This window comes from Crassostrea angulata, chromosome 7, assembly GCF_025612915.1.
Source record: "Crassostrea angulata isolate pt1a10 chromosome 7, ASM2561291v2, whole genome shotgun sequence".
Taxonomy (NCBI): Eukaryota; Metazoa; Mollusca; class Bivalvia; order Ostreida; family Ostreidae; genus Magallana; species Magallana angulata.
Window position 1 is genome coordinate 17,196,110 of NC_069117.1, and position 18,389 is coordinate 17,214,498.

General features: G+C 34.6%; 2 protein-coding genes across 3 annotated transcripts; one reads left to right on the plus strand and one right to left on the minus strand.

Moving 5' to 3' along the window:
• The first annotated feature begins 407 nt into the window (after positions 1-407).
• LOC128155819 (serine-rich adhesin for platelets-like) lies at positions 408-10,385 on the plus strand. 2 transcript variants are annotated; one of them, XM_052817693.1, is made up of 7 exons: positions 408-532; positions 1,800-2,210; positions 6,381-6,749; positions 7,259-7,975; positions 8,192-8,386; positions 8,694-8,918; positions 9,035-10,385. In XM_052817693.1, the coding sequence occupies exons 1-7, from the start codon at positions 496-498 to the stop codon at positions 9,079-9,081; spliced, it is 2,001 nt and encodes a 666-aa protein (XP_052673653.1). In that variant the 5' UTR covers positions 408-495; the 3' UTR covers positions 9,082-10,385. The 2 variants fall into 2 exon arrangements, with proteins under 2 accessions (XP_052673653.1, XP_052673654.1); XM_052817694.1 differs by having other exon boundaries at positions 8,796-8,918.
• A 141-nt stretch (positions 10,386-10,526) lies between these two features.
• LOC128155817 (ribosomal RNA processing protein 1 homolog A-like) lies at positions 10,527-18,165 on the minus strand. Its single transcript, XM_052817692.1, has 12 exons — positions 18,029-18,165; positions 17,761-17,831; positions 16,377-16,520; positions 15,978-16,160; positions 15,732-15,796; positions 15,525-15,621; positions 15,246-15,323; positions 13,430-13,527; positions 12,949-13,127; positions 11,960-12,702; positions 11,530-11,608; positions 10,527-11,333 (listed from the first exon to the last, which is right to left on the minus strand). The coding sequence occupies exons 1-12, from the start codon at positions 18,156-18,158 to the stop codon at positions 10,987-10,989; spliced, it is 2,214 nt and encodes a 737-aa protein (XP_052673652.1). The 5' UTR covers positions 18,159-18,165; the 3' UTR covers positions 10,527-10,986.
• Between the last annotated feature and the right edge of the window lie 224 nt (positions 18,166-18,389).

Below are 18,389 nucleotides of genomic sequence, written 5' to 3' on the forward strand. Positions count from 1 at the left end.
TATAGATATATTTGAATACAGTTTTTACCATAATTTGTATTCTCTTGCCCCGCTTTGCTGTACCAGAAGACTAATTAGATGTGCCTAATAATTACGATGTACATGTATGTACATTTAGTTCAGTGCCGTAAGGTGTCCCTGACATCTACCGGTAAATTCAAAGAGCTCAATAATGTACATATTGTGCATCATTAGATATTTTCATAAGCAATCTTTGTTTATTTTCTATGCATGATTTTTTTTCTAAATGTGCTTTATTTGGCGCATAGTCAACAAGATAAGATCTCGAAATATTAGCAAGAAGTTACGGTATCGGAAAGTGGACGTAAATGTACTAGTAAAATCTGGTCAGGTAATGCAGGTCTGATTAACCCGAGACTGGACGTTAAAGTTCAAGTGTTATTTATTTAATCAAGAGTATGCAATAAAATGTTTATCACTATTTGATAAAACAGTACTTTCATCCAGATCTTTTACTGGACATCGGAAAGAGCGATGGCAGCATATATCCTCTTATTCCTTCCATTTCTTGGTGAGGCAATTTTACATTTTAACATTATAATTTTATTGAAATATTGAATTTTATTTAATTCTAAAAAATTGTGAGGATAACTTGTTTTGAAATTATCTAAAATTATATTTTTAAAATCTTAATTAAAAAAGAAGTAACGTGTTAATAACAGGACTCGTTGACAATTCAAAACTTAATTAGTACAAGACAAAATTATAAAGATTGAATATATATTTATTACAATATTATATTCAGTATTTCAATTATACAAGGACATGTAATTCATCGTTAGATTTTTTTATCGCATTTTATTTATGTAAAGTTTTTAAAACAACAACAACGTTTATGACCTTCATTACTATGGATAAATGTTATTTAAAAGAAACGGATTACCCATTCTTGCAGCTTTGTTTATTTTCTAAGCATTGAAGTTATACAATGTACATACAATTTTCATCGAAATTATAATCTTTTAATGACAGAAGTTGTAATATAAACTTGCGTACAAAAAAGGGAGATTCAAGTGTATTAAAATTATATCCAAATGAACAAACCAGTCGCATTTGTATCTCGCTAAAGTCTTAAAAATCACATATGTTTCAGACATTCATTAATATCAAAATTTGTTATTCTTCTTGGCTGGATAATTTTATGAATGAGAATAATATAAAGTTCAAACAAAAGCGAAAATCTAAATTATTTATATAAAATCTTTATTTTTGTCATCTTTTATGTCTTATACAAGTTAGTTTACAAAATGAAACTATTGAAAATCAATAGGACTTGGCAGTCATAACGAAGACTTGAAATGTTGTCCTACAGGTTTCGAAATTGGGTACATGAAATTTGCGGATCATAAATTTGTTTTTACAACCAAATCAAAAGGATAATTGTCATGACCATATCAATAGCACTTGACACATGGGCGGAAAGTTTGCAAAGAGGTTATTAAAGTGTAAAAACTTTGATAAAAATTACTGAAGGTTTGAGAATTGGAGAGGTCACAAGCCTTTCAGTACAAAATTGTAAATTACTACAGTATATCATAAATCTGTAAGGGCTGTTCGCTGATTGTTTTATTTTACATTAGCATACTTGGCACATAGTCACTTAATAAACAGCAATTGTATACCCGTGACTAAGATGATGCATCTCGATGTCCATTGACCATTTTTTTTATTTCGAAAATTCAAAACAATGAAATTTTAAAACAGGAAATTACATTATTAGGTACATTTATATGATTTTCAGTTAAGATGCATTCCAAATTATATAAACACTGTTGCAGGAGCTTTGGCAGAAGTACAAATCACAGTGTCGCCTTCTGTGACCCTTGGACGTGATGAACTGGGCGTGGCTTGTCAGTATAATACGAGTGACACCGCCATAACCGACGTGAACTCCATCCAAATGTACAGCAACGCTTCCGGTCTGCTCGGATTAGAAGATTCCAAAATAGTCTCGATAGTTTATGATCGCAGTTCAAATGCAGGTCTAATATCTTGGCAACATTCAGGAATAGAAGGGAGGGCCAACGTTTCCGGCAATGTGGACTCGCCTTCGTCGTCACTCCTTCATTTACATGTTCCCGCCTCCAATGTTTTATGCGAGGACGGCGTCACCTATCGGTGTGAATTTTCTGTGACGAGATCAGGATCCCCTCTAATTCAACATCGGGATGCGACAATAACCGTCCTAGGTATAATAATTTACTGGAACAGATGATATGCTAGCTTTTTTTTCTTTAAATAAAAGAAAAATGAATAAGCTCTCAAATCCCAAGCCTAAAATTGCTTGAAATAAATATTGACTGGGGTTGAGGTTAACATTGATTGTATTAGCCCGCGAGGGACGAAATATTGTCCGACGCGAAGCGGAGGGCAATATTTTCGTACCAAGTTCTTAGTAGGCTAATATAATCAATGTTGCCCGAAGTCAACATTTGTTTTGTTACATCATAGTGAAGAAACAGACCAAAATTTAAGAAAGTAATTGGAAACAGATCGCCGTAATTTTCTCAGCTCAACAAAGAATTCACGAATTCAATGTGCAAAGTCATTCTCAAAATACCCTCGGCATCAAGCGGTCACTGGTGATATTCCGCCGCCCATACAGATATTCTACCTGATTTTACTTCTAAATTCACAGTAATTCGCAAATCCCTATGTCCGTTATGATAGCAAACCGTCGCATTGCGCGGTCGTTGTTTACTTGCCTTGACTGATTGTCTACTATAACGACACCTTGTTTTGGAGTTGCGACTAGTTTTTTACGTCACTGTTTACGAATCAACAAATCGGAAACAATTATATCAAAATAGAGGGAATATTCTCTAAATATTATTCCTAGCCGGTCAATATTAAAAACAAGAGGCCCATGGGCCACATCGCTCACCTGAACAGCAGTTCCTTGTAACATTACATTTCGTAGCATATGCTTTTTCTATTTTAAACATTGAACCCCTTTCTGGGGACCCAGTAATGGTCCGAGGTTTATGGTTGGCTTGAACAACATAAATAGTAACATAGGAATGAAAATGTGTAGCACTGCGGTGGGACCGCACGTACACAACCTGAAAAACTGAACGTAGAAGAGTTCCACTTCAAGAGGAATAACTCTCAGACTGTACAGAACATTAAGAAAGATAACTCTTGGTTCCACTACATTAGAGTTTACACAATTTGAGGATCCTTGCATAGTAATCTCACAAACTGTAGCATTATAGTTCTCGAGAAGAACTTTTTAAAAACATTTTCAACATATCTTTCTATGTTAAACTTTGAACCCCTTTTGGGGCCACAGTACTGTGGTTTCATTAATTTTCGTGGGTATCAATTTTCGTGGGTTTTCTGAAAACCACAGTTTCAAGGATACGTAATTTCATGGCCAATGATCCTATCAATACAAAATGTTAGTTAAAATTGAACTTCAATGAACATTTAATTTCGTGGATCAACTTAACAACGAAACCCACGAAAATTGGTATTCAACGAATATTAATGAAACCACAGTATTAGTCCAGTGCTAAAGTTTTAATTATTTGGAATCTACATTATTTAAGGATGCTTGCATAGTTATCTCACAAGCTGAAGCATTATAGTTCCCTATAAAAAGATTTTTCAACATTTTCCCTCTATATTTCTATGCTAAACTTTGAACACCTCTTGGGGCCCCAGTATTAGATTGAGGTCACGGCTTTTATAATTTCGAATCTACACTATTTGAGGGTGCTTACGTAGTTATCTGACAAATTGATGCATTGTAGTTCTCGAAAAGAAGATTTTTAAACATTTTCCATATATACCGGTACTTCTACATTTAACTTTAAACCCATCTTGGGTCCCTAGTATTAGTCCAGGGGTCACTATTTTAAAACTGTCGAACCTTCATTATCCAAGGTTGTATGCATGATAGTAATCTCACAAATTGAAGCATTGTAGTTCTCGAGAAGAAGATTTTTTAACCTGTTACCTTTATATTTCTATAATAAACTTTGACCCCATCTTGGGGCCCCATCATTGGTCCGGGGGTCACGATTTTACGAATTAGGAATCTACATAAGCGAAGGATGCATGCATAGATATTCCACTAACTAAAACATTGTAGTTCTTGAGAAATTTTTTTTTAAACTTTTCCTTTGTTTTTTAAAATGTTTAAATTTTGAACCCCTCTTGGTGCCCATCAATTGTCCGGGAGTTACAATTTTTTGAATCTACATTATTTAAGGATGTACATGTATGCATAGTAATATCCCAAACAGTTGCACGATGGTTCTTGAGAAGATTTTAAAACATTTTCCTATATATGTTAAAATCTAAACCCCTCCTGGGGCCCCACTTTTGTTCGGGGGTCACGATTTTTACAATCTTCACTATATATACAACCTTTTGTGTATGTATTGTTATTTTTGGTGAAGTGGTTCTTGAGAAGAAAATTTTTAAACATTTTTCATATGTAGCTCTATGTTAAATTTTGATCCCCGCCTGGGGCCCCAGTTTTGGTCCGAGGGTCACGATTTTTACAATTTAGAATCTTCACTATATATACAAGCTTTTGTGTAAATATTGGCATTTCTGGTCAGTGGTTCTTGAGAAGAAGATTTTTTAAACATTTTCCTATGTTTTTCTATGTTAAACTTTGAACCCCGCCTGGGGCCCCAGTTTTGGTCCGAGGGTCACGATTTTTACAATTTAGAATCTTCACTATGTATACAAGCTTTTGTGTAAATATTGGCATTTCTGGTCAGTGGTTCTTGAGAAGAAGATTTTTTAAACATTTCCTATGTATTTCTATGTTAAACTTTGAACCCCGCCTGGGGCCCCAGTTTTGGTCCGAGGGTCACGATTTTTACAATTTAGAATCTTCACTATATATACAAGCTTTTGTGTAAATATTGGCATTTCTGGTGCAGTGGTTCTTGAGAAGAAGATTTTTTAAACATTTTCCTATGTATTTCTATGTTAAACTTTGAACCCCGCCTGGGGCCCCAGTTTTGGTCCGAGGGTCACGATTTTTACAATTTAGAATCTTCACTATGTATACAAGCTTTTGTGTAAATATTGGCATTTCTGGTTCAGTGGTTCTTGAGAAGAAGATTTTTTAAACATTTTCCTATATATTTCTATGTTAAACTTTGAACCCCGCCTGGGGCCCCAGTTTTGGTCCGAGGGTCACGATTTTTACAATTTAGAATCTTCACTATGTATACAAGCTTTTGTGTAAATATTGGCATTTCTGGTGCAGTGGTTCTTGAGAAGAAGATTTTTTAAACATTTTCCTATGTATTTCTATATATGTTAAACTTTGAACCCCGCCTGGGGCCCCAGTTTTGGTCCGAGGGTCACGATTTTTACAATTTAGAATCTTCACTATATATACAAGCTTTTGTGTAAATATTGGCATTTCTGGTGCAGTGGTTCTTGAGAAGAAGATTTTATAAACATTTTCCTATGTATTTCTATGTTAAACTTTGAACCCCGCCTGGGGCCCCAGTTTTGGTCCGAGGGTCACGATTTTTACAATTTAGAATCTTCACTATGTATACAAGCTTTTGTGTAAATATTGGCATTTCTGGTGCAGTGGTTCTTGAGAAGAAGATTTTTTAAACATTTTCCTATGTATTTCTATATATGTTAAACTTTGAACCCCGCCTGGGGCCCCAGTTTTGGTCCGAGGGTCACGATTTTTATAATTTAGAATCTTCACTATATATACAAGCTTTTGTGTAAATATTGGCATTTCTGGTGCAGTGGTTCTTGAGAAGAAGATTTTTTAAACATTTTCCTATGTATTTCTATGTTAAACTTTGAACCCCGCCTGGGGCCCCAGTTTTGGTCCGAGGGTCACGATTTTTACAATTTAGAATCTTCACTATATATACAAGCTTTTGTGTAAATATTGGCATTTCTGGTGCAGTGGTTCTTGAGAAGAAGATTTTTAAAGACATGCACCCTATACTCACTGTTTCGCAATTATCTCCCTTTTGAAAAGGGCTGTGCCCTTTATTTTAACAATTTATAATCCCCTTTCCATAAGGATGCTTTGTACCAAATTTGGTTAAATTTGGCCCAGTGGTTTTTGAGAAGAAGTTGAAAATGTGAAAAGTTTACAGACGGACGGACAGACAGACGGACGGACGGACGGACGGACGGACGACGGACAACGGGTGATCAGAAAAGCTCACTTGAACCTTCGGTTCAGGTGAGCTAAAAATATTGACCGGTCAATATTTTTCGGACGAGATAATATTACATTTATTGACTATTCGTCTATATAGAGTTATTTAGTGCGAATATACAACTGAATATAACAATACATATTGTATTAATAAAACTGCATTCAGAATTACTAAAATTAATTCCATTTGCAGAAGGACCAAATGAAGTTTCTTTTTCACGATTTTCATCCAAACCAGAACTTTTTTCGAACGCCTCTCTAAGTATATACCCGGCCAATACTACAGTAACTCTGACGTGCAATTCAACGGTTGGATCAACACCGGAACCTGTGCAACTCTGTTACCTTGATGGTTCTGAGAACAGCACAGGATATGTTCCATTCAACATCTCCAGTATCACCGACTCGGGAGTGATGGCGTCCGGAGCATGCAATAACAGGCGCCTACTCTCTTTTGAATATCATTTGGAAACAAATGACAGCGCCACCTTCCTCTGTATGGTTGGTGGGAATGGAACGTGTGTGGATGGTCTTCTCGAGGAAACATACACAATACGATCAGGTATGATTCCTCTGCGTTTAAAACACAATTGCAGTAATATTAATTTTAATCTATTTTTAACGAACACGGACCATTATTTTGCTTTCAACTGCTGGGGTCTTTAAATCTGTTTTATGAAACATTTATCCTTTGGAGACAATTGCTAAATCGGTTGTCGTCTGCCGCGCGTTATTAGCCAAAAATGTAAAAGCGAGTGCGTAAGAAAAGGCATAAGCGCAAAAATGAAGACTTTAAGCATGAACTTTTTAAATTCACATATTTATATACATGTATTATCACACTATAAATAAACACGGCATTAAGTTTTGATTTGATAGCACACAGACAAAATACTCAAACAGTATACACATTTAAACTTGCAATGCTCTTATGAAAGAATATATTTTTCATGTGCTCATACTTATTTTGAGATTCATCTCTAAGAGACTAACACCATTACGTGAAAATGTTTTAGTAAATGAGTATAACAACAAAAGACAGTATAACACAACTTTTGATTACAACCACAGAATCTGGCGATTTGTACATAACCACAGAACCTGGTATAGAAAACCAAACTTTGACAACACCAGATTATGTAATGGAAAACCAAACTTTAATAACCACAGAACCTGTTCTAGGAAATCAATCACTGACAACCACAAAACCTGGCATAGAAAACCAAACGTTTACAACCACCGAGCCTGGTATCGAAAACCAAACTTTGACAACCAGTGAACCTAGTGTAGAAAACCAAACTTTGACAACCAGTGAACCTAGTGTAGAAAACCAAACATTGACAACAACTGAAACTAATGTGGAAAATCAAACTTTTGTCACAACCACTGAGCATGGTATGGAAAACCAAACTTTGACAACCACAGAACCTAGTACTGAAAACCAAACTTTGACAACCACAGAAGCAGGTATTGAAAACCAAACTTTGACAACCACAGAACCTAGTATTGAAACCCAAACTTTGACAACCACAGAGCCAAGTATTGAAAACCAAACTTTGACAGCCACAGAGCCAGGTATTGAAACCCAAACTTTTGTCACAACCACTGAGCATAACATTGGAAATCACACGTTTTCAACAACCACCGAAACTGGTAATGAAAACCAATCAACCTCTTGGACCAACGACACAACCTTTGCAACCGCAGAGTCCTCCACTGATGTTAACCATACTAACTGGACGGTTTCTGTGGTAACGGAGCCTAATTCTTCGTTTGGAATGACCACAGGTAATGTAATGGAATAGTAACAAACACCAATAAAACAACCACCACCGACGATGGAGTACATGACATCAAACAAACACAACGTCATCGGAATGGTCATAGCAGCAAAACGTTTAAATACTCTCAGCACTACTGAAAAAAATGCTTACTTTGATAATTGCTTTTGTTGCTTTTTTTCTTTATTTCTAGTATATAATAATAATTTTTCACGCTTTGCAGACTCAAACTTCTCTGGAGAAACAACAAAAGCTACAACGCATGCGTTAAGTACGTCGCACGCGAGCGCTAGCGCTTCTGCTTCTACGGTGGACGGTGGTGAGGGGGGCAGTACAACAATATCTTTAGAGCCACACAGTACCACCACACTCCCTGTAACTACTGCCACTGCTGCCTCAGTTAATTTCACCGCAGAAGGTTCGTCTCTGGCAGAAAAAGCGTTGGCATTTTCTTGCAATATGCAATAAATTTTCGCCGGCGCACATAATCCCAGCAGTATAATACAGCAGTATGATTACGGCGCATCAATGCAATGCTGAAATAGATAGGGCAGAAAATGATATTAGTTGCACATAGATAGTTGGGCTCAAAAAACTATTTGTTTAATTTAATGACGAAAGTTTCACAGTCTTTTTATTTCAAGGTGTATCTTACGGTCAGCTGATGAATTAAGCATACATGCACCTTTACGCACGCTTCTTTAGAAATAATGCAAATATTTCAGCGTCAAGCGATGCAGTTCCAACTTCTTCCACATCCTCCGTTTCTTCCCCTCTCCCTTCCTCCAGCGTATCTGACTCATCCAGCACAACGCTTTCCACTGCAGGTGTTTCCGATTCACCGGGACCAACGCTTGCACCTACAACAGGTGCTCAAGTAACGTTTACACCGGGGGCAAATCCAACTACACCTTCCAGTGCTTCGAAACAATTCAAGTTCTCAGTAGTGTGTGAGTGATATCTTTAATTTGACGGTTATCATATTATGTCTATTTGTATCGTACGTGTTAAAGCTCTGTGTGATTCAATTTCCAGTATTGTCACTTCTTTTCCTTCATATTTTCAGGTTTTGCTGCAATTACACTCATGAATTTGCTTTTACGGAAGAATTAAAGCAACTATGTAGAAAATAGAGAAAGTATTAGACTTGAACACACGAAGGTTTCGCCAATGAGGAGTCTGGGTTGCCAATAATGTGATCATCTTTAGAGTAACCACGATTGAAATGTACTCTAGACACGATCACCTGTTTTTAGTCACGTATTTTCATTCAATTATTAATGCATAGATAGTCAGATTTATCAAATTCTTCTGTTCGGAGGTTAAAATCTAGGGAAACCATAAGATGGCAGAAACCACCGAGCACACATTGCCTCCTAGCATGTAGTAAAATTGTCTAAATGTATAGTTATATTTTTTATCTTAAAAACTTGAATAATTTAAGAGTATTTCTTTTCACACTTTCACTATAGAATGATATTAACACATCTTAAGGTTAGACGACACGTTCCTCAATTTTATATAACTTCTCTAGGAATTTGTTGTTGATTTACAACTTCTTTCACAAGCTTTCTTGCAAAAATTAGAGTACCTTACCAGACTTTTGTGCAAGACACTAGAGTATGCAATTTCCCATACAATGTATTATCTTATTGAAAATACACCCGAACTGCTGCCATAAGATTTTTTTAGCATATATAAATTTATATTTGAAATCTAATAATTTAAAAAATGGTAATAAATAATACCGGTAATAATTGTATTTGTTATATTACTATCAGTGGTATTTTTTATTTGGTATATTACTAAGTATCAGACAGGCCGTTGAAAATATGAAAATAATTATAATTTTTCGAGGAACGTGTAGTCTGACCATAATTCAGTGTTTTGTTATATTGTAATATCTAAAACTGCTTGCATAAAAGAACATAAATAATTTCCGAAAAGATAAGCAAGTTATAGAAAAGGTCATGTTATAGGAAGGTAGATTCGCGAATATCCTGCTGCATGTGTACTATATAACGTTCTCTTTTTAGAGATTACCAATTACGGTAAATATATAAGTATATTTATCACGTTGTTTTCTATTTTGATACAATTATCAGCAGGGAGACGAATTTTATATAAATGTTTTATAATTTTATATTGTGTCTTTTCTGCTGACGCACAGAGTTGGGTGTGTTACGTGAATTTTAAATGTGTGGAAACCTTGCATTAGTTATAACATACCAAATGCATGTTCAAATCTCTAGTATTTAATGACTGGTTTTGACACCATCGCAAATTTTGGAGTAGCTCATGGCCAGTTTAAATATTGATTATAAAAATAAAGAACTTTTAAAATAGTACAAACCAACTTTTTTGTTACACATTATTTACAGAATATACTTTTACAGTCAACTCTTATCTGTTCAGGCAAGAAATGTTTGCTTAGACCATCTAGCCTTGTTCAAATCTGATTAAGGACTAAGGAGAAGTCTTTCTTTCTCATCATTAACTTTCCTTAAAATATATGTTATATGCTGACACTATCTATCGAAAATGAATACATTACACGATTCTTGTTTCACATTTATTTATGATATTATTTATACAGCATAGAAATGTCATCTGTATCAAAATAAATATTTCACTTGCAACTTTGATGGCTTTGACAAATGGAAATACATTATAAAATGTAAACTAGTATGTACAAATACATACCAGTTGGTAATATTTTTACAAAATGATTTTGCAGCTGTTAATTTACATGTAAGTAAAACTGGGTCTGCAAAAGAGAAAATCATTGAAAAGAACTTATGAATTGCAATAATACAGCTTTGAAAAAATACTTCTAATATCCGGCTGCAATGAAAGTATCCAAAATGAATTATATTACCATCGATAACTAGTGATTGCAAACAAGGATCACTTCATATAAGCGTAATCAGTTAATGTAACTGATTCCAGTTCATCTCAATTTTATTTAATGGAAGAATTTAGACAACCTCAAATATACAAATACGTTGGTATCTTAACTCAAAAGAAATCAGCTGCCTTTGAGCGAGGGGTGGACTTTAAACTCATCACGGGAGTGTTTTTTCTAGGAACTGGTGTCCCTGTATATTTCTTTGAACTCACTGGTGTTCTCAGTTTTTTAACACTAGATGGCGTTCTTTGCACCACGCGTCCTTTTTTTACGTGCGGGGTTGCCTGTCGCAAGATCCTCTGTGATGAAACACTTGTCACACCATCAGGTGTTGCTATAGTAACGTTCGATTTTGGTGTTTTCTGGGATGAACTGTCTGGTGTTTTTAGTATCCCTTGCTCAGGTTTCTTGTTCGGATTATAAGGAGCAGGGCTGAACTGAATACTCTTCTTAAAATCTGAAAAAATTAGCTTTTGTCTGTAAGTCTCATTCAACTATTATATCTTAAACTATCATTCAACTATTATATCTTAAACTATCATATATAATCTCTTGTTTTGCAAGATTTTTAAAAGAAACTGAAGTCTCCCGAATTTTATATCAGCATACATAGCTACAATATAAACATTAAAAAGAATCATAAAGGTACTAACCAACAGCTTTGTTTTTCTTCATGTCGAATGTGACTTTCCTTTTAGAGCTATGACCCCCTGCATCACTCCCCAATACTCTCTGTAGAATAAAAATTCAATTTATATGAGTTACATGTATCACCAAATTTGAGGTATCTTATACATGTACATGTAAATAATGAATTGTTTAATTTATCAAAAAATTATTTCATACATTGAAGATATGATCAATGCACACATGTTGCATTTCTTGATGACCATACAAGATTTTCAGTATGTTATTTCTTTTTTAAATTCAAACTTCACTTAAAATGAATGAGCCATTTTGAAAAAAAATAAAATACCTCATTATAAATTAACACATGGAACATTTTTTATTCCTGTTTAAGGACAAAACTGTTACTTGGACAACAAGTACTTTTTTTTTTTATCAATGCAACTCCTGGCCTACCTTTGATGCCTTCCCTGGGTCAGTGTTTGGTGCTGCCACCTTGGCCAATGACCTCCTAATGAAGGCTGGAGGGGTGTGGACTCCATGTTCAAACTGAGCAAACTTTTTGCCCTCTGTACCTTTCAATAGTTGTTCATGAATTCCCTTCAGTTTTCCAGTGTATTTTTTATTGGGTACCCATATCTCAACTTCCTCTTCCAAGGCATCTTTCTTCACCCTTTTGTCGTGGCTTCCTTCTTGGTCATGAATGTGTTTGAGTTCCAGTGTGTCCAACCCAACATGTCTGTGTACAGATGTCGTTTTATTTGAATTAACACTAGCACTTTCACCTACTTCAAATTCTGGTGTATCAAAGTCTTTCACCCCTCTTTCAGCTGATTGTAAAGTCCTTGCATTTTTAGCTGTTGAAGAAACAGACGAAACAGCAGCATCCTTTTTATTTGGGTTTTTAGCAGGTGTTGTTGCTTTTTTACTCTTTATATTACCAACATGTACTGGCGTATCAACACCGGCAGTTACAGAGGTCAAATCTGCTTGTTTGGACTTTTTAGAAGGCTCAGCAGTTGTTTCCTTTTTACGTTTTCCCAGTAACTTTTCTTTTAGTTTTGTGAGTCCTTTCTCCTTTTTTGTCTTCCCATTTACTACAGTCCGAGTATTTGCCTTTTCATCTGTGCTTCGTTTTCCAGTGTCAGGTGTTGAATTCTCTTTCTTTATTTTCTTTGGAACTGGTTCATCATGGTTCTCTAAATAAATATCATTGCTCATTTTAGAACGAATTCAAGTAAAGTTTATGTCTTACAATGTCAATGTAAAAGTATGTACTTTGAACAAAGTTATACAACAAAACATACATTGCGTAAACAAAAGCCAAACAAGACACATCATAAATCTTTCATATTATATAACTGGAAACACTGATAAATATATTCTTATCATAGATCTGTGCAGTGTCAAGACTTTTGGTGCAAAGAAAACTGCAATAAATGTACCCTTCTGCTGGTTTTTCTTTCGTTTCTGACTTTTCTTTTTCCGTCTTTGGACTTCTGTTTCCATGGAAATTAGCTTGTTGACTGACTGAGCAAATTCCTGCCGATTGATGTACCCCTTGTTCAGATCAGAGTAATCCTTTTCCTTGACTGGCAAGACACCTTCATTTAAATCTCTAAACCTGAAATTTACATGCTTATCATTAGAACAAATGTATATACATGTACTTAAATTTGTCTTAAAACCTGTACCAGTATACAGAGTTTACAAAATGCGTTCTTTAATATCGTCTTTGTGATTTACACCTATACATCAATTAGAAACTCCTCCAGGAACATTTTTATTTTCTCTTTAATATTAAAAAATAAATTTATCTAAAAACAGGGCAATTATCAATGGACTCCTGGTCCTAAATATAACATTCATTTCTGGTATATGTATCATTTCATAGAAGGATAAAAGGTATACATGTAGAAAACTTACTTTTTAACAACATTGTATATTAGAGTTCTGTGGCGACTCAAACATCCTGGACTCTTCCCAAGTTCAAACAACCTGTCCGCAATAGCTCCATAGTCAAACTGAAAAAATTATACAAATACTGCATGAAAGACAAAATCATTGTGGAATCAGGCATATTGACATAAATGGATTAGGTATCTAAATTTCTAGCAAGGATAGAGAGTTGCTCTTCAGCCTCATTAAATCAGTTTTTTGCCTCCATCATAAGTCAGGCAAATAAGATTTACATCATACAGAGCAAATTGTAGTAGCTGATCATCATCCCTACAGAAAAAATGTTATACTGTGTACACCTCAAATTTATGGTGAAGATTGAATCTAGCTTCACTTGATGAGAATTCTCCTGGGTTTTTTGAAACGCCATGTTTCTGAAAACATGCTGACGGAATGAGTTACAATACTGTCAATATACATGTGACAGATAATAAATTTAATATACATAATTATACATATTTGATGGTGCAGCAAGAGAAATGCAGTTTTATCCTGGACAAAAAGTTTTAGAGATTCTGCTGGTTTGAATAAATAAAATTTACGTATGGCCTCTTCATTTATTTCTTCCCGAGACTGAGTGGTTTGTACTTAAAACAATGATCAAACCTACGCTGCCATTCTTGGATAGAATCACTTATAAATTTACACCTCAAATACTTGACTTTCTCCAAAAATGTAGCTTAATGTGATACCCTTCAGACTCATTAAATCAGTATTTGCCTCCACAGACAGTCAGGCAAGGTAATGCTTCATCATACAGGGATATCACTATAGAACTAGAGAGGAATTTCTTAATCGCATAATATTCTTACTCAGCTCAAAATTGGTATAATGTGATACTGATATACCAGTAAATATAAATAATAAACAAATTATTTTTCGTGAAGTACAATTTAAAATGTGTCTGGCACAATTTGTAGAACAATGATATCAAATCACTCTATTGCATCTGCATGTCTGAACAATTACAAACACTGTCACTTGAATTATGAATTGCCTAGTAAGTCTACAGGTAAAAACATTACACAAAACCATTTCAATTAATATTATATCTAAAAATAATTTTTTATTTTAATCATTATCATTCTTGTCTGATAGGTATTTGTATATACACGGTAATTTAAATATTTACCAAGACCTGGCAGTAAAAGAATTAAGGTTATGGTACATTCAGCATACTACTGAATGCTAATTGTTTCATGAAAATCTACTATATGCACTGCATGTACGGTAAAACACAGATAAAGCGAACACGCTTATAATGAATTGACGCTTACAGCGAAGTGATTTTCATTCCCCGTGACTATATTACATGTTGTAAACTTGACGAATATAACGAATTACGCTTATAACGAAGCAAAATCGCCCGTCCCTGGCGCTTCGTTATAACCATGTTTTACTGTACTAGCATGTGGTGTCCCTTTTTGAAATGGGAATGAATGCTTACAAATCATTAATCTATAGCATGTATGCCTATGACTGGCTTTGTAAACCATGGTTATGCCCTTCAGACTCATTAAATCAGTATTTTGCCTCCATGAAAAGTCAGGCAAGGTAATGTTGCATCATACAGGGCATGTTACAGAGTGAGCTCGAATACCTGTCTCAGAAAAGACACCACTAAAGACTATGTAACAAAAATGAAACAATGTTGAATTTTTTGCAGCAAAAATGTAGGAGTGAAGCATGGAAATGCGACTATAGTGTTGCCTATGACAGGACAGTTGATTCTTAGATTTTAGATAATTTCAACAGAAATGTCCGATATCTTGGCCAAACTCACATCAAGTCTTGGAGGTGTATCATCATCCTCATCAGAGTCGTCCTCGTCTATTCCATTGTTGTTTGCTTCATCTTCTTTCTGTCAATAAAACATTGGGATTTAAAATTTGTGCATCCTAGCAAATAAAACATAGTCAATAAACAAGCTTAAATATAAAAGCAATGCAATTTTATAATATTTCAGAGGTTATTGAAATCAAATGAGTGCATAAATATTGGAAGTTTGCATTTTCCATGAAAACTTTTTCAATACACCATAAAATGGAGAGAGGAAAAGAACCTGAATGAGGCGTTCTGCTCTCCGCTTTGCATCATCAACTGTCTGCTGTATAATGGCCTCAAACACTCTAGAAATTACTCGCTTCACCAGCGTCGTACTTAAAATACAAAAGTTTTATATCTGTACGATGATAAATATTAGCTGGAATACACAACGGCAAAATGCATTATTGAAATTAGCTAAACAAAACTGAAGGTTACAACTTACTTATTAGATTCTGCTAGGTATGTAGAAAATGGCTCAAGAAAATCAACAATCTGGCTGGATGTAAGCTGTCAAAAAAAAACACCAAAAATTTAGATTTTATATTTATAACTCGACATGTCATATTTTCATTAGATGAGAAAAAAAGATTATCTTTAGTATTGGTATTTAACTGATAAATCAGTATAGACGGATTAACAATGAATATATCTTTAAATCACTCAATTTGCATTTTAAACTTAAACTTACCACATTGGCTCCTACTTTTTCAATCTCATCTAGATAAATGTCAGTGATATGGATTTTGTATCCATCATTTTCTGCCATTAGAACTTGTTTCTTTAGGATGTGACAGAACAGTTCAATGTATTTCTTCTTCCACTTTGCTTTCTTTACAAGAGCTAAACCTTGACCCAGCATTTCTCTGGATAGCTAAATGGAGGATTGATAAGTAACACTAACTGTGAATTATGAAAATAAAAATTCAAAAGATCATATATTGAGCTCATGTCTACACTTTGAAATTCCATCCAATCAGTCTCATTAAATCAGTTTTTAACTGTCACAGAAAGTACAGTTGTGAATTTATCATCATTTTGGATAGAGTGTACATCAAAACAGGCATTTAATGGGCCATTAGTTCATTACCAACATGAATTTGTCCATCCTCCACCTATCTATTCCACTCCATTCTCTTGATTCTGTCTGGAAGAAAACTCCCAGGAACAACAAGGAAATATCCACATTGCCGAACACATGAACTAGTTTGCAAATGTTGTCTGAAAGTTCTTCCTGCAATCATGTTACATAATACAAAATAACAGACACATGCATAATCTAACATCTTGCAGAATATATTTTATGAAGTGCAATAATGATAAATTTCCAGACAAACCTGAAACAGGTGGAATTGCAGAACAAACACAGTACAGGTTTAACAAAGTTTTTAATTGCCATTTTTTTTTCTATATAGTAAATTGTATGAAAATATCAAATAAAATCTAGTTAACACAGATAACACAATTCATCTTGTGAACACAGGAGTGAGTAAATGACTTGCATTAATATAGAGGGGCAGGCCAAAGGGTAGATTAGGAGGTGGGCTTTAACTGTTTAAAAGAACTGGCCTTGGGGCCATATAAGTTAGACAAGCTCACTTTTGATCTCAGTCTCACTTTTTCAAAAGGAATATATAGTAGAAAAGCGAGACTGAGATCAAAAGTGAGCTTGTCCACTTTTATGACCCCAGGGCCTGGAAAGAGGTGGAAAGGACTGCATAGGATAATGGGGCCTGGGCCTCTTGTCAGGGGCTTATGGCCCAGAGGTGGTAGCGGGCAATAGTAAATTATACTATGTCCCGAGTTTTTGCTTCAACCACTTTTTGCTTGATATTTCGATAATAGTAAATACCTTTGTGCTCAAACTACGTTCATCCACTAATATGAAAAATGTCTAGATTATCTGTTTTGAAACGCCCCCTCTATCGCTTCAGGTTTCAATACACATCCAAAAATTGAAAGTCTACGGAGATTTTGCATTGCATCAGCCATTAATAAGCCTGGATGATAATGTTAAAAAATTGTGCAATGTATTCCGAGTGTATTCTGAATGGAGAAAAGATGTAAACATTTCCCATTACAAATCTCCGTAAGAAAATTGTTTTCGTTCCTGTGAAATTTTATGAGTGAAAAGGGATAATTGTTCGATGAAGATATCTTGGATATATTCCCTTTCATCGATTTCACTTGTATTTCTTTCACAGGTATGTGTATTTTTATTAAAAATCATCAAAAATTGATGGAAGCAATAACTTGGGACAGACTATAGGAAGTAATTATTGTAGTCAAATTGAGAGTCCCAACAAAATAAGGAGACAACACTTGATTCTTGTGTAATGCAAAAACATATGTTAAAATCTAGATGAAATAAAATACAGGTAAAAAAAAGATGGTGCATTAAAGTCTACATATGAATAATTTGATGTATTTTTACATGTATAACTTTTTTTTGTATTAACATGTATTCTTAATACCTGAATTAAGGCTTTGTCTTGCATCCACATACAATAATGAAGTCCTTTCCATATTTTCAAAAAGTCCGCCTCTGAAAAATGACTCTATTATTCAGATTCAAAACTTAATGTATTATTTTTCATAAATAATGCTACAATACAAAAAAACCCAAAGTATAGCATGAATTCCACGATTGAAATATCTAAGTGAAATATTTAGTGATACACGTGGTGCTCAAAATTTCAATGTAAATTATTAATTTCCTTGCTAAGTTAAATCATAATTTACCCTTTCCATCACTTGTTCGAGACTGGAGCCATTTCTTCAGCTTCTTGAATGCAATGTCCCTCGTTCTCTTTTCATTTGCAGCTAGTTTTTGTGCAAAATGTACCTCCGCCGATGGACAGGGTGCTGCCATTTTTCACCCAATGTCCCGGATATAAATTTTGCAACCCCGATCCCGATCTTCTTAACCCCTTTACATTTTCAAAATAAAGAACCACATAACTTACTCTTTTCAATGTCCAATTTTGGCCAAAAAAATTAAACAAGTTAACAATATTAAGTTGAAATTATATTCTGCAATATATATATTAGATATACTAGTATAGTACAGCTACAAAACAATTCTATTGTGACATATATGCAT